This window comes from Salminus brasiliensis, chromosome 2, assembly GCF_030463535.1.
Source record: "Salminus brasiliensis chromosome 2, fSalBra1.hap2, whole genome shotgun sequence".
Classification (NCBI taxonomy): domain Eukaryota; kingdom Metazoa; phylum Chordata; class Actinopteri; order Characiformes; family Bryconidae; genus Salminus; species Salminus brasiliensis.
The window spans coordinates 49,039,401-49,066,637 of record NC_132879.1 but is presented as its reverse complement, the minus strand read 5'-3'; the positions used below and the strand labels follow the sequence as shown (position 1 = coordinate 49,066,637).

At 38.0% G+C, this 27,237-nt stretch overlaps 2 protein-coding genes across 2 annotated transcripts in view; both read right to left on the bottom strand.

Annotated features, from left to right (window-relative positions):
• Window positions 1-27,237, bottom strand: part of LOC140549708 (uncharacterized) — a 91,715-nt gene that overhangs the window by 51,235 nt on the left and 13,243 nt on the right. Inside the window, 3 exon segments of the mRNA XM_072673457.1 lie at window positions 11,657-11,971; window positions 15,487-15,789; window positions 23,830-23,892. Of these exon segments, the coding sequence (XP_072529558.1) occupies window positions 11,657-11,971; window positions 15,487-15,789; window positions 23,830-23,892 (681 nt within the window).
• On the bottom strand, window positions 1,760-11,529 carry LOC140550217 (scavenger receptor cysteine-rich type 1 protein M130-like). Its single transcript, XM_072674053.1, has 16 exons — window positions 11,331-11,529; window positions 9,519-9,842; window positions 9,034-9,363; window positions 8,607-8,804; window positions 7,018-7,326; window positions 6,863-6,922; window positions 6,624-6,758; window positions 6,399-6,494; window positions 4,779-4,841; window positions 3,828-3,890; window positions 3,463-3,525; window positions 3,286-3,357; window positions 2,616-2,678; window positions 2,454-2,516; window positions 2,255-2,362; window positions 1,760-1,962 (listed from the first exon to the last, which is right to left on the bottom strand). The coding sequence occupies exons 1-16, from the start codon at window positions 11,527-11,529 to the stop codon at window positions 1,847-1,849; spliced, it is 2,262 nt and encodes a 753-aa protein (XP_072530154.1). The 3' UTR covers window positions 1,760-1,846.

Here is a 27,237-nt window from a genome sequence, read left to right as displayed (position 1 = left end):
CTGTTTAGCTCTGATTCGTTTCACCTGAGAGCACAGGGAGCACAGAAGGAGCAAACGCAGAGGCCTCGGCGCCCAGAATTACTCTTGCGATGCCCAGCTGTGAGGTTGTCTTCACGGTCAGGAGGCTTCTAGGAGAGTCTACAGGTTTCGGTCGTGGATGCTCTATCGGAGCGGTTTCACGTTCAGAAGGAGGTCGCTGTCCGGGTCACCGGCTGGTCTCCACTGGGTTTTGGTGTCCGGTTCTCTGGGCACTCTAGTCCAGTAAGTTTCTCAGCGCCTGACGAGCGCGGTTTTGGGCTGAGGTTTTGTTTGCTAGATAGTTTCATTGGTTTCTTTGAGTTCTAGTCTTCCTCCCTCTGTTTGATTTGTCCATTCTCGCTTTGCTCCCGGGCTGCGCTCCAGACTCAGGTGGTCTTCCAGGTTTAGCCCCAGTTCTGTTTTCACCTGTTTGTTTCTGTTTCTGTTTATTGGACCCTGTACTTTGCTGCCTCGTTTTGTTGTTTGTTTGGTTTTATTATTAAAGACTATATTCTTGCATTGCTCTGTCCCTGCGAGTGTTCCCTTGTCTCGCCTAGCCAGCATGACTTTCCTAAATGAAGTAAATCTGTAATATTTATCTGTAATAAAACATGTAAATACTAAAATAATATTAATAATAATAATAATAATAATAATAATAATATATGGGGTGATCACCTAGAGCGGGGTTTGCGCTTCCACAACCACGTGACCATCGGCCCCAGTGCAGATCAGCTGATCTCAGAGTGAAGCTGAAGACTGAAGAAAGTCTCGCGGGAATTGAACCCAGGCCGCCGCGTCGCGACTCGGAGGATCTGCAGCTTCATGAACACGACCGACAGAAGGGGGCTTAAAGGGGTGGGTTTAAAAACGAGTGGAAAACACAAACCCTGCGTGTAGCGCGAGGAAAAAGGCTGGAAATCAAACAAATGCAAACATAATTTTGTAATAAAGAGTCAAATTTATTCAAGGACAAATTCTTCAGTTTTATAAGAAGTTTAATGATGGTTAAAATAGTCAGAAAAAAACATTGTAAAAATAATTTACTCTGTAAAAATGTACACCAGTACATTTACAAAACTTTACTATATTCTTTTACAGTTGCTGTTTTTTAAAGATGCATTGCGACCGCGAGCCTTATATTTATTTATTATTTAATTAACTTATTGTGATTGTTTGGATATGATCTAATAATTATAAGAATATCATCACCAGATCATTGTAGAAGTGCTCTTTTCATCAGTTTAACACAATAACAGATCATTCATTTCTCTTCTATAAATGTTTTATTAATAAGAATAAAAAGCTGCCTGATTTCAGCACTGCAGCACTGAAAATAGAAAGCTGTCTCTCTGATCATCAGGGGTTGAACTGAGGAGCAGCTTTAACCAATTATTTCTCACCAGAACATATTTCACTACTTTACCCTCAGAAATGACGAACAGCCCTTTAAAGGAAAACAGTCACAGCTCTCATCTAGACTAATCTGCAGCTTTTATGGCAGCAAATGAATAATTATCTAAATCCTTCTAATGAGACTTTAAATAATGAATAATTAACTAATTACACTTAAACTAATTAACTCACATAAGATATGAAATGTTTTCATAAAGATAAAAAGTAAAGTAAACTAAAGTATAAAACAGTTTGAATGAATGAACTGTGATCTATAATGAAATGATCTATAATTTAATCTATAATAAAATGATCTATAATTTAATCTATAATGAAATGATCTATAATTGAATCTATAATGAAATGATCTATAATGAAATGATCTATAATTGAATCTATAATGAAATGATCTATAATTTAATCTATAATGAAATTATTTGTTGCGTCTGAAGAGGTTTGTATGTAATTTTCTGAAGAAGGACAGCGGCTGTGGTCTCTCAGTCACATGATTCAGCTCAGTCTGAGGCTCCTCCTTCACATCCTCATAATCTGTAAAAGGAAAGAGTCATTTTTAATGAGTGGAGAGCAGCGTCTCACAACAACACTTTATTATCAGAGGTTTTTCTCACTGTTCATCAAAACATCACTAGAATAGAATGATGTGGGAGAGGATTTAGAAAACCCAGTTCAACCCAAGGTTTGATTGTTCAAACATTTTGCTCTTCTTCTCCACACTGTGCTGCTCTTCATTTAAATCCCTTAATCCACCTTTTATTCCTATCACTTAATCCACCCTCCACACATCTGTAATGTAGCAGCGAACACATGATCAGTCTCTCACCTTTCACTCCTACATCCTGTTCAGCAATGATGACATCATCATAGTCCACTGGGGTGTCCGCTGGTGTTTTCGCTGGGGTGTCCACTGGTGTGTCCTCTGGTGTGTCCACTGCAGCAACATGAGAAGATCAGTTAAAAGAATAAGAAAGATTCAGATTGTAGAAGTTTGTAATGGTTTCTCTACATGAATAAAATCGTACTGGTCTTAATGGTGGAGTTTGGTTCAGTGGGAACAGCATCATCATAGTTATCTGACACGTCTTCTGTCAGAATGTAGAGAGAAAGCTCATTAAATCAGCATCAGTATCATCAGTGACTGTGTTCATGCTGGAGATTACAGTACTGTTACATTACAGTCATACCTGTTTCATCAGCTGACCTCTGATCACCACTGATGACATCATCATAACTCTCATCAATGTTCTCTAAAATAAAACAGAGATATTTAAACCATCTAAAATCACATTGTAGAAAACTGTATTTCTGATTCTGTTTTGACATAACCACTTAATATGTACATTTATAACCCACTAATTAACCTTTAGGAACCCCTGAAGGCCTCAAAATCTACATTCTGGGGGTCCCTGAAAATACAATACCTTTATCATATTATTGCTATTTAGACTTCAAATGCTCACTAGAAAACCTTTTATCTATTTTCTTCTCCAAAATTACTCAGAAGTGAGTTGGCAGCCAGTCAACACTGGAACAAGTGAATTTCCATTGCTGTTTGGTATTTCACACACTGCTCAAATCTGCTCTTGTTCTTCAGAATAGTCTTGGCATTATTTTAACTCTCTTGAGGAAAGGATCAGTTACACATTTACTCAAGATCAGTGAAGTGTAAAGTTTAATCCTGTCTCTCTAAGCTTAAAAAATGTCTTATCCACTCCAGGACTCATTATTGACTCCTACTCGCCTCTAATAGTCTTGATCTGAGAGTCACATTTATTTATCTATTCCTTTACAATCAAATATATTTTCTTATCATTTTATGACATTTTAATCTCTACTGAATTTGCAGATTCACACCAGCTTCAGGAATCTGTCCAGCAGTGATGACATCATCATAGTTCTCTCCTAGGTCCTCTTTTTCTGCATCACCTAAATCAAAGAAAAGCAGACTGTCTTTATAACCAGGGCATCAGATATTTACACTGTAGTTTAATGTAAAATCAAATCAGGAGATTCATTAATAAAGGAACTCACTTATCAGACCATTGGTGATGACATCATCATAATACTCAGTCTTTACTCCAGCCTGAGACTTTTCTGGAAATAAAGAACACATTTTATTACTTTAATTACATTTGAATATAGAAACTTAGAGAGGCTTTAAATGTAGTAATGTCAGAGTCATAAATCTTTGGAAGTTGCAGTGTGCAACTCATTTTCCCTCTTAAACCTTCTGTAGGATCATCAGAAATTCATCAATTCAGTAAATAACATTAATAAACGATGAAAACTGGTTGTGTTATTATTAAGGTATGGGAACAAAGAATGGTAAATAATTGTAAAATTGTGATATTTCTCAGTGGAATAAGTTTGACACACACACACTCGGATCGTCTTACCTGAGAGAAGCTCCTCATCCACATCATCATACCCTGAATGCTGTTCCTCAGAGAGGAGACTTCCTGTTAGAGGAGATCAGAACAGTCATGAAATCTGTTCAGAATAAAAAACCTCCCTCAAGCCTCTTGCTGTTGAGATCAGTGTAAACTGGACTGATTACAGGAAATAATCTCAGTTCAGCCACTAAATGGCCCTCAAACACAATCCTTAAACACAACACTGAAACACAGGCTCAGATGAGGCCTGACAGTGTGCCAGAAGTCACCACACCACTTTCATTTGAAAATGTTTCTGATCTGAAATAAAGAAATCTCTGAGCTGGTTTATAAACTGTGTATTATTTATTTCAGTCCCTGCAAGGCATACCATGCAAGTGAGAAATGTGAATGTGTGCACAGATCTCCATACAGTGTCTCCATAGAGAACATATGTGTGTTTAGTGCAGTATGGGGCTGTGCATAAGCCAAGTCAAGAACTGGTTTATGTTTAGAACAAAAAAAAAATTAACCAAAACAGAAGCAGACTGGAAAAAGCACATGACATATTCAGCATCTCTTAATGCTAAGGTCCTGAAATAAACAACCTCAGACATGACCTGAGAGCTGATAAAACATTAATAAAGGAAATTATGTGTGAATTTCCATCAAAAAAATAATAGGATACATCTGCTGACACTCTGCAGACTGAGTTCTTTAATGTTATGCAGAAGACGCACCTCAATGATATATACAATGTATGGGTTTACTGTGTTGTAAAAGTAAATAAATGCATAATATCAATAAATATTGTAAAAAAAAATCATGTTAACTGATGATAATATAATAGATAAAAAAACTTATTTTTTATTATAAATGAATTATGATTAATAATGTCTGATCATTGTTTTGTATTATTTTATTTCTGAGTTGAATAGATTTTGTCAGTGCTCACACACACTGTGATTCTCTTACCTGAGAAAAGCCCATCATCCACATCCTCATATCCTGATTGTTGTTCTTCAGAGAAGATACTTCCTGTTGGAAGAGATCAGAGCAGTCATGAAACCTGTTCAGAGATCAGAGATTCAGTGTGAACTGAACTGATTACAGGAAATAATATCAGTTCAGCCACTCAAACAACCCTCAGCACTCACTGATTCAGACAGTAGTCCACTCACTCAATCACTCTCTCACTCAGTCTATCTTATAACTTCTATCTGTGCTGCTTACACACAGTCTCTGTCAGTGGCTCCCTCTTGCTGTCAGAAGAAGTGACAGTGGTCTTATGATTGTGTGGGGTTGTACTGAACCCGTACCGAACCGAGAGGTCCAAGCGGCAGTGTGAACCTAATCGTAACTTTTGTGTACCATCAATTACACCCCTAGTAAATATCTATGAGGGTGGAGGTGGTGAATTTAATATGTAGGGCTGCTTCACACACAGCAGCAGGGGTTTTACAGCAAAGTTCAGTAAGGTCCAGTTAGAGAAACATTTCGCAAGCCAAGGTCCGGTGCATCATATGTCAAAACAGCTTACAACTCAAGTACAATGACAATTCATTCGGTATTTTTTTGTTGATTTTAAATGATAAATAATCTAAATAAATGTTCTTTAAAAATAAAATTGTTTTTTTAGAAAAAAACTTTTTTACTGGTTTTAATAATCGCCATGGAAAATATGAGACATACTGGTTTAGAACTGCCTGTCGGAAGAATAAGCATGTAAGCTGTCTATTGATGAAAAGGTTTTTTTTTTTTGTTTTTTTCCAGAGCCGCCATGTGACTTAATTTTCCTCTGACTCGCTTTGGTTTTTGTTAATCACTACACTAAACTATCCACTTATTTACTCACTCACTCAGAAACTCACTTGATAACCTGGTCACTTCCCATTCACTCATTCAGTTACTCACTAATTCACTTACACTGTGACTCAGTCACTCACTCGGGGTGCACTCACTTAATGACTCCTTCAATGTCACACACACACACACGCCCACACATCTGCACACACATACAGGCACATAAGCACGCACACATACACACACACACACACACACACACACACACACACACACACACTCTCTCTCTCTCTCTCTCTCTCTCTCTCTCTTTTTCCTCCACCTAACTGTCACATTCATATACTTGTACACATCCAACCCCCCTTGCTCTTTCAATGTTCCATTTGCTGCACTTTCTCACTCTTACAAGCAAGCATGAACACACACACACTAACACCCATACACCTACAGGTATGTGGTTTTCTCATTGTGTCCAAAACCGGAGGTTGTATAGTAACAATACAGTTTCGCTGCAGCTGCTAATAAATGCTCATTAACTATAGTACAAGTAGAGCTCCTCTAACTGCACACTTATCTAATACACATTAACCACTCATTTAACTGATTCCCTCTTATTATTTACAATAATGAGAAAATGCACTGAGTAATACAATGAAGAAATTAAATAGTATTCCTAATTTAGTATTAACTGAGAACAAATTGCTTAAATGCTAGGCAAATTAAATTATAAATAAGAATATCCTAATTTACCACAATGAGCCTCATGTAAAACACTGCACATAGATCACTCACTCCGCTGAGTTGAGTAATTTCTTTTGGTGATGTATCTGGGGTCGATCTCCTCATAGATGTCCTCAGGCAGAGTCTTCTGCCTCCTCTTAGAGAGCACTGTGAGAGAGACAGAGAGAAACATGGAGTCAGTTCAGTAGAAGAGAAGACTGATGACAGACTGAAGGACTGATGATGTTTAAAGAAAGTACAGAAAGTGGATTGTAGATGATCTCTGAATCTCCCTACCTCTCCTGAACACTCTGTTCTGGTTAAACAGAACAACCAGAAACACTAAGGCCAGGAAGAGCATCGTTCCCAGCACCAGGAGAAACACTGGATAGATGTACGGAACAGTTGACGGAGAAGAGTTTGCTCTTCTTACTGTCAGGCAAATTGGAAATAAAAACACAGAACTGAAACTGTGTAGATCTGAACAATCTATTCACAAACATTTAGAAAAATGACCTAAGAGATGAAAAGAGTACCGGTGGTGGTGGAGATGGTGGTTGTTGCAATGGTTGTTGTAGTCATAGGCATGGATATGTCTGTAAATACAGAATAATTATGATCTATTTACTATTCAATTCTTGCAGATTCTGAACACTTTTAGTTTATACTGGAGTCAGGCAGCTTCTCTGACCTGCACAGGTGATTCCAGCCTTGTAGGAGCAGTCAGTTTGTGTCTTCAGGGAATGAGGACAGTCCCACAGGTGAATCTCATTCCCTTTACACTTCACTCTGTTTAGCCAGATAGGCCCTTTATCAGCACCAATGGCAACACTCCCATTAGCACTCAGTGCCAGCCCACAGCCCAGCTGCCTGCAGACCACCCGAGCGTCCTTCATGTCCCACCAATCACCACAGACAGACCCCCATTGAGCATTATGAAACACCTCTAGTGTCCCAGAGCAGCTTCCCTCTCCTCTTCTCAGCCTGAGAGGCAGGTGCTCTACATCACACATGAACAATTGCAATTGCACATTAAACTGAAACATATTAGATTATATTTCTAGTACAGTCTGTCATAACTCTAATAACCTTTAACATATATAAGCAATATACATAATTTACGATGTCAGACTGATATTTGTAACATAACTAATACTAATACTGTTACTGTTACAGTGTGGTGTTGGGTTTGGACTCAAGTGCAGTTCATTTATTCATAAATTAGTTTATATAATGAAATTACTTTTTGGGGGTATTATATTATATGAGCATAACAGAGGGTGACTATTTTAAGTCAAGACAAGATTGCTGCTTGGTGAGAGACTCTGGCCGTGGTGGGGCTCGAACTACTTTTCCTACTGGCCAAACCAACTGCTGGTGGCTGATGGTACACGCTGCCTGCTTTCAAATACTGAACAGTGTGACAGTGTTAAAGAGGAATGTTACAACAGATTCATTTCTTCTTTGGATTTTCCCCCACATTTCTAGTTTCCACCCTGTTGCTAGGATAACACCATGCTGCTGGGAGGATGAAGGCCAACATGTGCTTCCGTCAAGTTACAATGACACATTATCAGAGATCAAATCAGTTATCTTGTGATAATAGAGCCAGACCAGCTGCCCCTGATTCAGTTTGATTCATGATACTGGGTGCACTGATCAATACACTCTCAATATTTTGAATACAATTGAAATGGAAATAAATGACTAAGTAACTCATTTAGTGTTGACTCTTCAAGTTTCATGAAGAGGCTAAATCTGTAAGGACGGAGGAGTGGGACATCATCCCATGAATGTTGTGGACTGGGTTGGCTGGGTTTTTTTTTTTTTTTTTTTTTTTACAAATTTGATTCATGGTTCAAACCATGACATTTCTTTAGATATGATAATTAATTATACCCCTCATTTTATATTAATACTGATTCAACTACAAGCATTTCAGAAATTTTCTCTTTAGTAGATGAATGAAATGAGGAGTCTTACTTGAGCACCACTTCTGGTAGCGAGATGAGGAGCATATCCTTTTGGTCTGTGACTGGCTTTGGGTTGCTGTGACCATAAAAATGTATAAACTCTTTAATCCCTCCTTCTAAAGGCAGGCTGACTATTTGGAAAAATGATTCACTCATGCAGTAAACCACTGTCTATAATCTATAGAGAGTTTCTGCCTACCTGAGCAGGTAATCTTTGCCACTTCACTGTTTTTGTCACATATGTTCTGTCCCCAGAGAGAAGAAGGACAGTTCCACAGAGTGGAGTCATGTTTCCTACATTTCACACCATCCAGCCAGTTAGGAGCTGATTCCATTCTTGCTTTGGCCCAGGACTCACTGCCAGTTCTTCCACAGTTCAGCTCTCGACAAATTAAACTTACTGTTTCATCAGTCATCCCATTGTTGCACACATTCCCCCAGGTTCCATTGTAGAACACCTCCAGATTCCCCTCACAGCCCTCAGTGAGTCTGATCTCTTTAAACTCTGATGGGAGAAAGATTACATTTTATTGAATTAATAAAGTGCTACATAGGATTTTTTTAGTATATTGTTAAAATATGTTACTGTAAAAGCTCAGAATGACCACAGAATAAACACTCATGGTAAACAAGTTAAAAATATTGTGTTTTTAATTTTAAAACACTTAATTCTCAATCATCAGCATAAACTGTAACGCAATATTTAAAGAATAACAGCAGTCCGCATGTTTCACCTGAGCACACGACTCCTACATCATCCTTGTGTTCACATTCATTTTCTCCACACAGCTGATATCTACAGTTCCACAGAGACGTCTCGTTCCCCTCACACTCCACCTCATTCAACCATATGGATCCAGTTCCAGTTCTAAACCGGGCTGGTACTGGAGCACTGAGGGCCACTCCACACTGTAGCTGTCTGCAGACCACCTTTGCATCCTCAATATCCCACAAGTCATCACTTACGGTCCCCCATGAGCCGCTGTGGAAAACCTCCAGCCTTCCTGCACAGTCTCCTCCAGAGCCAACCAGCCTGATGGAGCTGTGCACTCGGTTAAACTTACCTACACACATAAATTAGTTCAGACACCCTAAATTCTTTACACAGCAAAGAATTGTCCAAATATCTTTAATCCTCTGACTGAGAGATTGACAATAACAGTACCAGTATGTTTTAATTCAGAATAATACTTTTAATACTTGAATATGTAAATCTTACCCAAGCAGGAGATGTACAGCTGTTCTTTGGAGCTGCAGTTGACTTCTTGTGCACTGCTGCAGTTCCCCAGATGAGCTTCACTCCCAGAGCAGTTAAAACCCGTCACACACATGTAGCTGTTTTTAGAACTGGATGGAGAGGAGCTGGAGATGTTGAGTACAGTGCCACAGCTCAGCTGTCTGCAGACCACAGAGGCCACAGACTCACTCCAGGAGTCCAGCAGAACTCTCCTCCAGTCCTGCCTGAAGTACACCTCCACCTCCCCCTCACACTCCATCCCTCCAGAGAACCGCACTTGCCCATCATAAAACTCTAGAGAGGAACCTAAAATGGAAAATAACCTAACAATTTTTTGTTTTGTTGTGGCACAGAACAACACATGTGGACAAAATTGTTGGTACCCCTTGGTTAATGAAAGGAAAACCCACAATGGTCACAGAAATAACTTGAATCTGACAAAAGTATTAATAAATAAAAAATTCTATGAAAATTAACAACAATCCCTGAAAATAATGTGACCAAAGGGACATGTTAAATCAAGGTGAGTCTACTAATTAGCATCACAGGTGTCTACAATCTTGTAATCAGTGAGTGGGCCTATATATAGGGCTACAGGTAGTAACTGTGCTGTTTGGTGACATGGTGTGTACCACACTCAACATGGACCAGAGGAAGCGAAGGAAAGAGTTGTCTCAGGAGATTAGAAAGAAAATTATAGACAAGCATGTTAAATGTAAAGGTTATAAGACCATCTCAGTCCAAAGTGGACTTCATGGGGGATGACCAAGGAGGACACCATTGTTGAAAACAAATCATAAAAAAGCCAGACTGAAATTTGCCAAACTACATGTTGACAAGCCCCAAAGCTTCTGGGAGAATGTCCTATGGACAGATGAGCCAAATATAACTTTTTGCCAAGGTATATGAGCTCTATGTTCACAGAGGGAAAAATGAAGCATATCAAGAAAAGCACAATGTCCCTACTGTGAAACATGGAGGAGGCTCTGTTATGTTCTGGGGCTGCTTTGCTGCATCTGAAACAGGGTGTCTTGAATCTGTGCAGGGTACAACAAAATATCAAGACTATCAAGGAATTCTAGAGAGAAATGTGCTGCCCAGTGTCAGAAAGCTTGGTCTCAGTCGCAGGTCATGGGTCTTGCAACAGGATAATGACCCATAACACACAGCTAAAAATACCCAAGAATGGCTAAGAGGATAAAGTAGGATAGAGTATTCTGAAGTGGCCTTCTATGAGCCCTGACCTAAATCTTATTGAGCATCTTTTGAAGGAGCTGAAACATGCCGTCTGGAAAAGACACCCATCAACCCTGAAACAACTGGAGCAGTTTGCTCATGAAAAGTGGGCCAAAATACTTGCTGAGAGGTGCAGAAATCTCATTGATAGTTACAGGACTCATTTGATTGCAGTGATTGCCTCGAAAGGTTGTGCAACAAAATATTAAGTTAAAGGTACCATAATTTCTGTCCAGGCCTGTTTCATAAGTTTCTTTTTTTTAATAATTCTGTTGAAGCATGGTTGAAAATCAATGTCGGATTTTCATTTGTTCATTTTCATAACATTTGTATTTATTATTACTTTTGTCAGATTCAAGTTATTTCTGTGACCATTGCAGGTTTTTCTTTCATTAACCAAGGGGTACCAACAATTTTGTCCATGTGTGTACACAGTCATTTACTAACATGATGACGCACCATTGCAGATGACTCCAACATCCTGTTTATGAGAGCATGCAGTTTTCAGACTCCAAGATGAAATGGGACATTTTGACATGTGTGTTTCGTTCCCCTGACAATCAAACACATCAGCCCAGATCCGGTCACTCCCCTCCCCAAACCAGTCTGACCCCAACACTGCCACAGCACTCCCACACTTCAGCTGACCACAGAGGACACTGGCAGCTCTCATATCCCAGCTTACATCACACACTGTGCCCCACTCACTGAGGTACTGGAGCTCCACTCGACCAGAACAGGAGTCTAAGCCGTTCATCAACCGAGCCTGAGTGTGACCTAAATGAACATCATATTACAGAATTTAACACGGATTGAGAGAACATTTTCAGTTTGCCAAAGTTTTAAATCACTTTTAAAGGAGAGTTTAAATATTCATACTGTACCAGCACACACCAGTCCCACATCATTGTCATGAGAGCACTTGTGTGTGAGTGAGGTTGGGTGTTTTGGGCAGAAGTAAATCTCAGATTCGTTGCCTCTACACTGAAGCTCCTCTGACCACACCTGACCCTCCCCTCTGCCAAAAGCAGCTGCTCCCAGCACCTCCACAGGAAGCCCACAGCCCAGCTCTCGACAAACAACCTCTGCATCCTGCTGGTCAAAGCCAGCATCACACACTGTGCCCCAGGTCTCTCCATGAAGCACTTCTACTCTCCCAGAGCACAGATGAGGACCATCAGTAAGTCTGGACGGGCGACCTGTGTGTATTTGAATGACATTTACACTTTGCACAGCATAGAATACATAGTAGCTTTACAGAAACACGTGAATTGACGATTTTTTTGTCAATTAAATGAGGTATTAGTTTTTTTGAATGTATTATTCACTTGTTTTTGGGTCATCGCTTTGTTTTTTATAATTAGAGAAGTAGAAATAAATAGAGAAGTAATATTCTGTTATCCATTATTATTATTTCTGTTATTTTATTTATTTTTTTAACTGAGCTAATTAAAATCCTTTGTGAAACCTGCGTGAAAAATTATTTGAGGAGTATCTGATTAAAAAACAAAGCTAATTTTAAGTGGGAGGGAAATGCACACGATAGACCATAAACTTTTGTGAAACTAATGACAGCATCCCAAAACTGCGCTCATAATTTCTTTTTTTATTATTAAATTTATTCTCTTTTATTACATTATTAAACCCAGTTTTTTTTAAAAAAAGCGTGTAACACACACACACACACACACTCGAAAACGCACACATCTCGGTTCAACCTCCAGGGGTTTTACCTTGTATTCCACTGGTTTCCAGTACAAAGCTGTTTCATCTGAAATATGTGCCTCAGTTCTGTAATCTCTGTACTGTATCAATCCGCGCTGTCTAGTCCACATGATTTTTATATCGTTTTTATATCGTTTTTTAAGCACACAGACACCAGAGTGGTGCTTTATTAACACACTCCCTCTTTATCTCAGAGTCTCTGACTTGAAGCGCAGATGACCATGAATCGTCAGAGCGCGTTTAGCTTGACCCCCGTCGTTCATCGCCATTCTCATCCACATCGTTTGCTACTCAGTGAATTACTCCAGCACGCTCCTCAGGTGCCATGTTTCAGAACATTCACCTGTTCTTTGACAGAGTGGAAGGCTGTGGTGATGAACATGCAACATTAATTTTAGTTCTGCCACAGAATGAGGGCAGTAGGCGAGAACATGTCATTTAGTACAGGAGTGTTTTATTTTAGCAGGCACCCTGATTAAGTGCTTGGACAAACTGCTTGTTAAGTGTGTAGCAGTTGAAGGGAGGCAAGGTGTTAGTGTGTGCAGAAATTACGCAGAAAACAAATGAGGAAATATTTTATGCAATTTTTATTATTTTAAAAAACGTAATAACACATGTAACATTAAGCTGGTAACTGTATTGTGATTACAAACTATTTAACTGTGATGTATTATATTATTTCTTTTTAGAAAAGTAATCATTTCACTGTAACGTTATAATGCATTACTTTGTACCACGTTATCGCCAACACTGACCATAATAAACTATTAGGCTGTGCCCCAATTGTGTACTACACTCACATACTATAAGGTATACACTATATACATGAGCCCTAATAGAGCAGGTTTGACAAGTTGATACACATTTTTTTTTTTAAATATTACCATACTAACACATTTCCTAATGAAGTGATGCTTACGTCGCTTTCTGCTGTTTTTTAAAATAATTGGTCCAGACGTGAGTAGCTCCTCTATTTACTGTAGCATAATAGTGTCCATCGTAACCACACACCCAACCGAGTATATATCTTGGATTTTTAGTATACTTGATATTATTGACAATTTAATAAAACATACTTTACTCTTAAAAACTATTTAGTATCAGTGATTAGGAAGCAGTTGGGGTGCACCGTTAGAAAAGGGTCACAAAAAGCCCCAGTTGTTTTTATTCAGAAAGCAGTCCTGAGCTGTAGAACTGATCACAGAGCTGAACCCTGTGTATGTATGACAGTCAGGCATGGAGAAAACTGATCGAGATAAGCAGCTGATCTACTCCTGAAGTGACTGAAGTGACCTGAACAGCAGCAGAATGTTAACGACTCGACCTTACAGTGACCACACCTCTATGACTGAAGTGATTTGCTTTGCAGTGAAACTCAGATGCCAGTGCTTTCACTCTTACAGACTAGAATTAGCTTTGGTTTAATGACAAATTTAGACTTTTATTTTATACCATGTGTTTAAACAGCGCCCCACAGTCTAGCCCACAGTGGAAGAGAAAGGGTGAAATTCTGAGCTGTTATGCCACTAAAGACTTGCTAGATCCTTTCAATACATTCCTTAATGTGTTTTTCAGCTTTTTAGGAATGTTTGTCTAAACGTGTTTGGTAATTATAGCAAGATCTATATTGTAAATATTAATATGGTAAATAATTAAGGGTAATTAATTCATTAGGAACGTTCCTTGCAGTTTGGCATTTCTATCTGCAAACTTTTTGGTTTATATATTGGAGAATATTCAATATAAAAACTAAACAAAAAATATATTAATAATGTAAAATGATATAATACTATAACATTGTATATAATAATATAAAAATAAGTATAATTCTACATAGATACTTGTCAGCTCCTCTGTATAGCGCCCTCTCCCGGGGCGATTCCGAGCCCCCGCCCACAGGCCCATATTAGGACTTCCTCCTCGCTTGGTTCCTGTTTGGTTCGTTGTATTGCTTCAGTGACTCGTTTCGTGTTCATGCGGTTCACCTGAGGCTGGGGTACTTAAGGAGCTTCGACGCTGAGCTCCTTGCCGAGAATTGCAAGTTTGGGATCTTGAGGTAGCGAGAGGCTCCTGATTCGGCTCCTGATTCGGCTCGCGGTGCGTTTAGGACAGCTTCGGCTCTTCGTCCACGTTCGCGAGCAGACCACCTGGCCGAGCGCTCGCGCTCTCTACCAAGATAGACCCCCTCTAGACTCTTGCCAAGTAGCTGGTCCCCCAAGTAACCCCCCGGTCTCAGGTCTGTTTGATTTCGCCCTTTGGTTTGTCTCGTTTGTGTTGTGTTCAGGGTTGTGCCGGTAGCTGCGGCTTCATTTGCTTTGTTTTGGCTCTTTGTGTGTTTGAGTGTTAATAAATGACCTGCATTGGACCCATCTCTGCCCGTGTTCATCCCTCTGTGTCTGGCCTAACCCGCAGGACAATACTACATAGAACTCCTCTGCTAAAGCATGTGTTGGAGGGTTTATCAATATTAGACTTTAAGACTTGGGTTTGTTTTGGTTTGAGATCATTATTAATGTTTTATTGCTGGATTTACTGTTTTTACAGTATCTATTGTTTCTACTGTATTTGATTTATTTTCTGAACAGTGTTATGGATACATGTGTAACTTTTTACTGGTTAAAAGTTGGAAGTATTGTGAGGATTAATATTTTTACAATAAATTCTGTTTTTAAATATGGAACATGGACACATGCAGGGGAAGTAACTGAACTACCTCTTCTTTCACTCTTTCTGACTAATGTTCATCCTCAGATTCAGGAGAGGATCCTGTGTTGAGCAGTGAGGGAACTGCACTGTGTTGTGAGGAGTGTTAGTCAGTCTGCTGCTTAATTGAAAACTAGTGGTGTTTATATATTATTGGCTCAAAGTAGAAACATATTCAGCACTAATTTACACTCAAACGATTAATTAAAATGAATCTGGTGTGAAGATCCTGGAAAAATGTAAACAGTTATTCAGGATATGATGACTGAGTGCACTTTACCTGAACAGATGACTCCAGCATCGTAATCATGATTACAGTAATGTTTACCCCATCCATCTGATCCACAGTTCTTCAGTGTAGACTCTGATCCACTACAGTCCACATTATTCATCCAGATTGGTCCTGATCCTGGTCCAAACTGAACATTTGTCACTGCCTCTACAGCCTCCCCACAGCCCAGCTCTCTACACACCACTCCAGCATCACTCATATCCCAGCTAACTATACACACTGTTCCCCACTGATCATCATGAAACACCTCCACTCTTCCAGCACAGCGACTGCCACCATTCTCCAACCTCACACTGCCTAAACAACAGAGAGATGAGGATGCAGTAAATTCAGTATAGTGTAGAAACAGCATTTGATCAACAGATAAAACACCAACAACTTTCATCCTCTCAAGTGTTACAGCAACCAGTCACACACAGCCAAACCTCCAGTGAGTGATTCTGGGTCCTGAGATTGTCTGGATTGTGTGGAGACTGGACAGAAATGACACCAAAATGATGGAGTAGATTAGAGTAATGTCAGATTTCACTGTCTGACCTGTTCCTCGGTCAGCCGATAGATTAGAAAAGGAGAAGATTACTGGATAGTGTGTCTTCACTGGATGCTTTACTGGATGACATCACAGCAGAAACATGAAGGGGGGTTGTGTTCAATTATGTTCTCCCACTTTTAGAACAAGACAGTGTATCAGTATTAGTATCTGATCAGACAGACAGGAGGGATCAGAGCAGTGAGCAGTTGGAAGATCTTTTTCCCCACATTAGTTACTAATTTAAATGTTGCAGTATTGTAATTTAAATGTTGTAGTATAGTGTTGAGCTTATTGTCTTTTTTAGGTCACTGAAAAGTTACAACACTAAGCAGAGCTTTGTTTACTTTATTTAACACAATCTCTGTCTTTCAGTTCATTTAGCAGGATGATGTGTGTGTGTGTGTGTATATAGTGTTGATGTAATATATATATATATATATATATATATATATATATATACATTTAATAGGGAGGTATGAGTAAGTACTGGAGAGAGACACGACTGTAGTCTGACTTTACTGCAAAGATAAATGAGGAACATTTTCAGGAGGGTCTGTCAGACTGAAGTTATTCTATAGAATTTCAAATCTTAATTTAATAAGAATTTCATGCTGATGAATTTCACTGTGTTTACTAATGGATTTATTTCAATTTGATTTAAAAAAAAAAAAAGAAACATCTTAGGTTAGGTCTGATCTTGTGGAGATGAAATATTCAGCTGTTCTGGTCAGTATAAACCGGACTTTAAACATTAAAAATGGAATTTAATCATCGCTTGAGAAAAAACTGATGTAAACTTTACTAACTTTACTGAGCTGTAAAGAAAGGGAGAGCTGCTGATACAGCGCAATGTGTGACTGACATTCACTGACACAGTGAAACACACACCAGTAAACACCATCTTTTTGTATCTTATTTTTAGAGATATATTGTATTATATTTACTAAAAACTACAATAAAACACTAAAAGAAATCTATACTTTTTAAATCTTTTTGATTATTTGATGGTGGGAGTTCACTTACCAGCTGTGGAGAGTGTGATCGTGGAGGACAAAAGAATGAGGAGCACACAGCTGTCCATCTCCCTCTGACCTGCACACACTCCGTTCAACTCAGCAGCAGAACAAGCTTCACCTCCACTCCCCCAGAGAGACTGAAGACACTGAGAGAGAGAGAGCGGGAGGGAGAGAGAGAGAGAGAGGGAGACCCCACAGCCGCCAATCACACTCACTATGACCTTATTAGAAAGAGGAGAGGAAACCATCAAACATTTTCAGTGACAAATCAGAGGAGGCATTTTTTTCTTTCTCCATATTTATCAAAAGAGCGTCAGCGCTGATCAACACAACTCCACCTCCCTCTCTAGAGGTGTGTGTGTGTGTGTGAGAGAGAGAGAGAGAGAGAAAAGGAAACCCACCGACATACAGGAGACTGACTTCAGAGAGAGGAAACACTCCAGTGTAATACAACTTTAATGCTGCACCTGCAGAGAGCTGATCCATACACTGATAAAGCCCCTCCCAGCACTCTCTCTCTCTCTCTCACACACACACACACACACACTGTTAGGATAGATGTGAACAGAAATACTTGTTTATCACTCTTTAAACTTCACAGCAAATTAAACTGAGTCTAATATAGTTAGTTTGATTCGGCTGAATCGAGGCAGGTGAGATTTTCTTCATTAGATTGTTATGCAGAGCTCTGTGTAAGAAACCCATGATTAATAAAGGAATACAACAAATAACACATTAATAATTTAATTAAATAAGTATAATAATAATAATCATATTTTAATGATAATATTCTGTAACACTGTAATATTTTTTAGTCTTTATTTCTGCTGTACAGAAGCATTATGCATCAGTTGCTGCAGTTCTCTTTATTCTCCACTAGATGGAAGCAGAACATTTCTAATGTCTATATTCAGGCCTGTGAAGCCCCTCTGTCTCTTTACTGACCTGCTGAGGTTACTGATGGTCTTCCAACATCTCTCCTGTGATCTCTCAAATATACAGAGCTGTATTGGAGCACATTCCTCCTCCTGTGGCTTTCAGGACATAATGAATTGGTCTTAGAATGGATTCTACATGATGTTGGATCTGTAGTGTGGGAATGACTGCAGGTGGCTCTAAGCACCGCTGACCACATGTAATCATATAGATACAGTCAGTGCTATGAACCTGCTGCTTGTGTCTTTCTGCACTGCAGTGTTGAGCTCAGATGTGATGTGTCTGGAGGTGATCTGTGTCTGTTTGCACAACTTTGACCTTTGACCTTTCTGATCTACACGCTGTTTCTGTCCACCAGGTTGCCAGTTACTGGTAGTTTTTTCACTTTTCACTCTATTCTTAATGACAGCTTGATGTGGCTGTGTGTGTAAAGCCCAGGACAGAGGTTCTGGAGATCTAGAACCAGCATGCAGAGACAAATATCACACCAGGTTTATAGTCACTGATCTGACACATTTTTGTCCATTCTAACTCAACTGAGAATGAACTTGTGCTTGTTATGGTGTTAATAAGCTGTCAATAAACTGGATGCTTGGTTTGAAATTACTCAAAACATTTAATAACTCATGTCATCATTATAATGCAGCAGTGCTTCTGCACTGTGGCCTAGAAGTCACTCCTCAGGTGAAAGGCCCCAGGACTATTAAAGCATCTATAAATGTGAGTAAGTGGATATTTGTGATGGATACATTAGAATTGTACATTTATTAATTAAATATGAGTCATATTGGAAATAGTGTACCAAACTACTACTGCTACTACTACTACTACTAATAATAATAATATTCATCATCATCATCATCATCATCATATAGTAATAATAATAATAATAATAATAATAATTGTAATAATAATAACAGGACAGTTATGAAATGTAAAACATCTACACACAGTTGTGGTTTGAAGTTCACACACACTCATCATGGACACAAGTGTCATGGCAACACTGGGCCTTCAGCCTTTTTGGGGGGTGAATTCATTTGTAGTTACACTTCCTGACTGTAGGGGGAGCTCAGAATAAAATTGTTCAAACTCATTTATGTGGACCTGAGTGCATCTCAAACAGTTTTGTGAAAAAAAAATTTTCATTTATAATTAGAATAAATAAATAAATTGCCTTTTATTTGTAAATAATTGTATTTTATAAATACATAATATTTAATTATTTAATAATCATTTATTTATAATGTATTTGATATTTATTACATGTAAAGTGACATATTTCAGGACTATTTCTGTTGTACTGTAGATCAGTGTGGCTCAGAGTGTATTTAAGAAGTACACACAGTGTCATTTATATAAAACACTGCTTTTAACACAATTATTTCACTGATCATTTGTTTCTCTTATTAGTAAAAATGATTTCCTATGTTCTTTTCTTACAGCGACGTCAAAAGCAACACACACACTCTGAGTTGGGCGACATATGTAGGGATCATTTTAGTGCCCTTTATTTTTCATACACAGTTATTGACTGAAATACACTGTAGTTGGTATTTTGGCCCATTCCTGCATGCAGATCTCCTCTAGAGCAGTGATGTTTTGGGGCTGGCGGCGAGCAAAACAGACTTTCAACTCCCTCCACACATTTTCTATGGGGTTGAGGTCTGGAGACTGGCTAGGCCACTCCGGGACCTTGAAATGCTTCTTACATGCTTCACAGTAGGTATGGTGTTCTTGGGATGCAACTCAGCTTGTGATTGCCTGTATTTTTTACTCATTTTGTCTCTCATAGTTGAAGTGTACCTATGATAAAATTACAGACCTCTCTCATCTTTCTAAGTAGGAGAACTTGGACACACTTGACTAAATACTTTTTTGCCCCACTGTAATGGTGGTGTATTTTTATATACTGTTTACCCTGTTTACTATGGTGCTGTGTGGTTTGGGACACAGCCCTAGTCTCAGTCTCTGACGCAGTGTTCACTCTGTGTCTAAAAACTTTGAATGATATCTGGTTATTATTAACTATATCTCATCACTACATTAGTTCAGTTATTTTCCTTCAACTTTTCTAATCCTCATTACTGAAAGAACTCATGTTCATTATTAAACGACAAAGCAGAATATTTTTAATTCATAATATGAGCTATATTTATTTATTTGTACTGTAATTTATTTGTTTATTTGTACTGTAATTTATTTGTTTGTTTATTTATTTGTACTGTAATTTATTTGTTTATATATTTATTTGTACTGTAATTTATTTGTTTATTTGTACTGTAATTTATTTGTTTGTTTATTTATTTGTACTGTAATTTATTTGATTATTTGGACTGTAATGTATTTGTTTATTTGGACTGTAATTTATTTGTTTATTTAGTTATTTGTACTGTAATTTATTTGTTTGTTTATTTATTTATACTGTAATTTATTTGTTTATTTATTTGTACTGTAATTTATTTGTTTATTTATTTATTTGTACTGTAATTTATTAGTTTGTTTATTTATTTGTACTGTAATTTATTTGTTTATTTATTTGTACTGTAATTTATTTGTTTGTTTATTTATTTGTACTGTAATTTGTTTGTTTATTTATTTGAACTGTAATTAATTTGTTTATTTATTTATTTGTACTGTAATTTATTTGTTTATTTATTTGTACTGTAATTTATTTGTTTATTTATTTATTTGTACTGTAATTTATTAGTTTGTTTATTTATTTATACTGTAATTTATTTGTTTATTTATTTGTACTGTAATTTATTTGTTTATTTATTTATTTGTACTGTAATTTATTAGTTTGTTTATTTATTTGTACTGTAATTTATTTGTTTATTTATTTGTACTGTAATTTATTTGTTTATTTATTTATTTGTACTGTAATTTATTTGTTTGTTTGTTTATTTATACTGTAATTTATTTGTTTATTTATTTGTACTGTAATTTATTTGTTTGTTTATTTATTTGTACTGTAAGTTTTCAAACTCATCTCAGGATCTGTTCAGTATTGATACTGATATCTGAGCTCAGCTCCCTCAGTGTGAGCATCGTTTCCATCTATTTCTGAGATCAGGGTGAAAATGTCATTTAGCAAAGCTGTGACTGTTGCTACATGGGCTGTCCCGCACTGTTCAAGCAGCTGCATGAGGTTTTTCAGTGGACTAATCTACCCCTCCTTTTTTAGAATTTAAAATTAGTAGTTTTCTTTTTTAAATAATTCTATACACAATTTTTCTCTTTAAATGAAGAAACCAGCTGTTATTTTAAGTTTTACGCCAGTATTTTTCAGCTTTCTGTCAGCCCATCTAAGACCAATTCACCAATTCAAGGTCCACAGGCTCCTTGGGACTTTTCAGTCGATGTTGGGTTGGTTTCAGTGTTCATGTACTTTCTGTTCCTCCGTTGTTTTTCTCACTAAGGACTTTTATGTTGACAGCGGTCGCAGTAAGACGCCATGTTTTCTGTTTAGCTCTGATTCGTTTCACCTGAGAGCACAGGGAGCACAGAAGGAGCAAACGCAGAGGCCTCGGCGCCCAGAATTACTCTTGCGATGCCCAGCTGTGAGGTTGTCTTCACGGTCAGGAGGCTTCTAGGAGAGTCTACAGGTTTCGGTCGTGGATGCTCTATCGGAGCGGTTTCACGGTCAGAAGGAGGTCGCTGTCCGGGTCACCGGCTGGTCTCCACTGAGTTTTGGTGTCCGGTTCTCTGGGCACTCTAGTCCAGTAAGTTTCTCAGCGCCTGACGAGCGCGGTTTTGGGCTGAGGTTTTGTTTGCTAGATAGTTTCATTGGTTTCTTTGAGTTCTAGTCTTCCTCCCTCTGTTTGATTTGTCCATTCTCGCTTTGCTCCCGGGCTGCGCTCCAGACTCAGGTGGTCTTCCAGGTTTAGCCCCAGTTCAGTTTTCACCTGTTTGTTTCTGTTTCTGTTTATTGGACCCTGTACTTTGCTGCTCGTTTTGTTGTTTGTTTGGTTTTATTATTAAAGACTATATTCTTGCATTGCTCTGTCCCTGCGAGTGTTCCCTTGTCTCGCCTAGCCAGCATGACTTTCCTAAATGAAGTAAATCTGCAATATTTATCTGTAATAAAACATGTAAATACTAAAATAATATTATTAATAATAATAATAATAATATATGGGGTGATCACCTAGAGCGGGGTTCGAGCTTCCACAACCACGTGACCATCGGCCCCAGTGCAGATCAGCTGATCTCAGAGTGAAGCTGAAGACTGAAGAAAGTCTCGCGGGAATTGAACCCAGGCCGCCGCGTCGCGACTCGGAGGATCTGCAGCTTCATGAACACGACCGACAGAAGGGGGCTTAAAGGGGTGGGTTTAAAAACGAGTGGAAAACACAAACCCTGCGTGTAGCGCGAGGAAAAAGGCTGGAAATCAAACAAATGCAAACATAATTTTGTAATAAAGAGTCAAATTTATTCAAGGACAAATTCTTCAGTTTTATAAGAATAGTTTAATGATGGTTAAAATAGTCAGAAAAAACATTGTAAAAATAATTTACTCTGTAAAAATGTACACCAGTACATTTACAAAACTTTACTATATTCTTTTACAGTTGCTGTTTTTTAAAGATGCATTGCGACCGCGAGCCTTATATTTATTTATTATTTAATTAACTTATTATTGTGATTATTTGGATATGATCTAATAATTATAAGAATATCATCACCAGATCATTGTAGAAGTGCTCTTTTCATCAGTTTAACACAATAACAGATCATTCACTTCTCTTCTATAAATGTTTTATTAATAAGAATAAAAAGCTGCCTGATTTCAGCACTGCAGCACTGAAAATAGAAAGCTGTCTCTCTGATCATCAGGGGTTGAACTGAGGAGCAGCTTTAACCAATTATTTCTCACCAGAACATATTTCACTACTTTACCCTCAGAAATGACGAACAGCCCTTTACTGGAAAACAGTCACAGCCCTCATCTAGACTAATCTGCAGCTTTTATGGTAGCAAATGGATAATTATCTAAACTCTTCTAATGAGACTTTAAATAAAGAATAATTAACTAATTACACTTAAACTAATTAACTCACATAAGATATGAAATGTTTTCATAAAGATAAAAAGTAAAGTAAACTAAAGTGTAAAACAGTTTGAATGAATGAACTGTGATCTATAATGAAATGATCTATAATTTAATCTATAATGAAATGATCTATAATTTAATCTATAATGAAATGATTATAATTTAATCTATAATGAAATTATTTGTTGCGTCTGAAGAGGTTTGTATGTAATTTTCTGAAGAAGGACAGCGGCTGTGGTCTCTCAGTCACATGATTCAGCTCAGTCTGAGGCTCCTCCTTCACATCCTCATAATCTGTAAAAGGAAAGAGTCATTTTTAATGAGTGGAGAGCAGCGTCTCACAACAACACTTTATTATCAGAGGTTTTTCTCACTGTTCATCAAAACATCACTAGAATAGAATGATGTGGGAGAGGATTTAGAAAACCCAGTTCAACCCAAGGTTTGCTTGTTCAAACATTTTGCTCTTCTTCTCCACACTGTGCTGCTCTTCATTTAAATCCCTTAATCCACCTTTTATTCCTATCACTTAATCCACCCTCCACACATCTGTAATGTAGCAGCGAACACATGATCAGTCTCTCACCTTTCACTCCTACATCCTGTTCAGCAATGATGACATCATCATAGTCCACTGGTGTGTCCGCTGGTGTGTCCTCTAGTGTGTCCTCTGGTGTGTCCTCTAGTGTGTCCACTGGTGTGTCCACTGCAGCAACATGAGAAGATCAGATATAAGAATAAGAAAGATTCAGATTGTAGAAGTTTGTAATGGTTTCTCTACATTAATAAAATCTTACTGGTTTTAATGGTGGAGTTTGGTTCAGTGGGAACTGCATCATCATAGTTATCTGACACGTCTTCTGTCAGAATGTAGAGAGAAAGCTCATTAAATCAGCATCAGTATCATCAGTGACTGTGTTCATGCTGGAGATTACAGTACTGTTACATTACAGTCATACCTGTTACATCAGCTGACCTCTGATCACCACTGATGACATCATCATAACTCTCATCAATGTTCTCTAAAATAAAACAGAGATATTTAAAACATCTAAACCAGGTTTTTAGGACACTGTGTTTCCCAGGTGTTTCAGATATAACCGCTGAACAAGGCAACGTATAACCCACTAATTAACCATTAGGACCCCCTGAAAAATCTCCATAGTGTAAATGATCAGGGGTCTCTGAAAATAAACCTAACGTCTTTTAGAGCTGTTTAGACTGCTGAGAGACTGAGAGAGCATGATGTGCCTTCAAATACGTCTTCAACTGCACACTAGAAAACCATTAGAATTGAACTGGGTATTTCTGCACCTTTTCCATTAAAACCTCATATTTGACGCATTGTGCTCAGAAGCTTCTTCAATTGAAACAGTTGTCTAGTAGTGGGGCTTAGTGAGTGGTGAAGAGCCGGTCAGGCTGTTAAGCTTCTTAACTGAACATTTCGCAAATGCTGAAGCAATCTGAACCTCGGCTTGATTGGGAAGCTGTCCTAAATCTGTCCCACCATTAAAAGTCTTTACTTGAGCACTAACTGAAGAAGTCACGTCAAACGATCTATTACATTTAGAAATGTATTTAATTCTTATAATTTTATCATATTTTAATCTCTGCTTAATTTCTGCTTCTGTCTGAACTTAAACCCCAAAACAGAAACACACCTGCTTCAGTATCAGTGATCTGTCCAGCAGTGATGACATCATCATAGTTCTCTCCTAGGTCCTCTTTTTCTGCATCACCTAAATCAAAGAAAAGCAGACTGTCTTTATAACCAGGGCATCAGATTTTTACACTGTAGTTTAATGTAAAATCAAATCAGGAGATTCATTAATAAAGGAACTCACTTATCAGATCACTGGTGATGACATCATCATAATATTCAGTCTTTACTCCAGTCTGAGACTTTTCTGAAAAAAAGAAGAAAGTTTATAAGTTTTAATTACATTTAGAAATTATTATAAAATATTTAAAATAAACAAAAAACAAAACTCATTAGATCGCAGAAAACAGTGGAAACTGAGTTATTATTGAATTAGAGGAATGAAGAATGGAAGCCTGGAACCAAGTTTAAGAGATTAAGACACTTCAAACATCTTCAGATCTAAAGATCAGTCAAATCTTTAAACAGTGAAACAAACTAGACTCACTGTTAAAGACAAAGAGCAGCACATGTTACTAGAAAAGCACAGAAACTCAACCTGGATCATAAGACCTCTGACCTGAGAGATGCTCCTCATCCACATCATCATATCCTGAACGCTGTTCTTCAGAGAGGATACTTCCTGTTAGAGGAGATCAGAGCAGTCATGTATTTCCTCATTAAGATCAGCACTGAATCATCAGGTTTTCAGAGCATCAGCAGCTCCTGTATAAAACTAGGGCTGTTAAACATACGACCTCATGGATCTAAAGCAGCAACTGTCAATGAAATCATCACTGCTAGCTGCTCTAATGCGCTGTGTCTCTGTGAAACATGGGCGTATCTTATCATCTTATCCTGAAGATCTTGAGCAGCATTCTAAGTAAAGTAGCCAGCAGATCAAAAGACACATGATAAAGCCACTGGAACATCAACCGACATATCCTCAGACAGCTGGCACACGTTACATCAACCAGCACATCTTAAAGCAGTTGGTACTTCAACTAGCATAAACAATATCATGAGATATTAGAGAGAGATCATAATGTTTATGATACATATTCTATCTGTCACAATATGAGGCAGGTATTGTTCCTTTGTCGACCAATAGAAAATAGATGGGAGCTGCCACTTTGTTCTAGACTAATTGTCCTCTGTTCCTAAAGGATAGCTAAAGCTGAATAGACCTAAACAGATGTGCTCAATTTTGACAGATAAGTTTAAATAAACATAATATAGAAATCTCGAGTAATTTAAATATGATGGGGAACCTTGGGTAAAGGTAGTACTGGCCAGATTAGTAGCGCTGCAGGTGGTGAAGCGCTGCAGGTGGTGAAGCGCTGCAGGTGGTGCAGCATGTGTCTACAAATGTATCAACATGTAAAAAGGACATTTATCGTTGAGTGAACTTCACCTTTTTCCTTGTTTTGCTCCCGGTGCGTAAAAACCTCCCAAAACTCATAAACCCGCAGCACAAACCTAAACCCCCACCCTGTGTGTAAATGCACCAGAGAGCGCACAGACTGAAATACAACAGCTGTAGAGAAAAGCAACCACGGCTCCACAACTCAGATCTGATTAATTGTATCTCAATGTTTTCACTTTCACATGATCTGGCAGTTTTTCTTTACACTGGGTCACACTGTAAAAAATCCTCATTTTATGGGGAAAAGTAATTTTCTTATTATATTGTAAACAGAACTGGGTACATGTACAGACACTATCTTTAAATTAACAACCCAACTGCTATTTGAAAGTATTATCACAATAATTACACATTATATTCATTTATTATTTTTATGATGATTATTATTAAAGGAGGGAGACTATATTATTTATTCAGGACGTTTCTGCTTTAGTAAATTACTTTTAGATTAATGTAGATGTAAGATGTAGGTGTTTGAATTCAACATTAATATAATCAATAAAAATGTTCCAAAAATCGGCACAGTTCCCTTCACCACCGCAAACCTCATCTATTTATGGATTTTACTGGTAAACACGGATACATAAACACACAGAGTGGTTAAAACACAGGGATGCGTAAAAGCGCACAAACTGCGTAAAACACAAGGGTGGGCAGTGGGGTCCCTGTCCTCTTACACAGTTCAGCGTAGCGGGAGTCTTTTGGTGCACATGAGAAGAGTGCAGTAACACCGCTGTTAGTTTTATTTAGGATCTTCATCTACATTTTAAACTAAATAAAAACACACTCCTGTAGATCACACAAGATCCCCTACCTTACTGACAGTGCGCTCTTTAGTGAGTGTGAGTGTTCAGTGTGTGTGTGAGTGTTTAGTGTGTGTGAGTGTTTAGTGTGAGTGTTTAGTGTGTGAGTGTTTAGTGTGTGTGTGAGTGTTTAGTGTGTGTGAGTGTTTAGTGTATATGAGTTTTTAGTGTCTGTGAGTGTTTAGTGTGTGTGAGTGTTTAGTGTGTGTGTGTGTGTTTAGTGTGTGTGAGTGTTTAGTGTGTGTGAGTGTTTAGTGTGTATGAGTTTTTAGTGTCTGTGAGTGTTTAGTGTGTGTGAGTGTTTAGTGTGTGTGAGTGTTTAGTGTGTGTGTGTGTT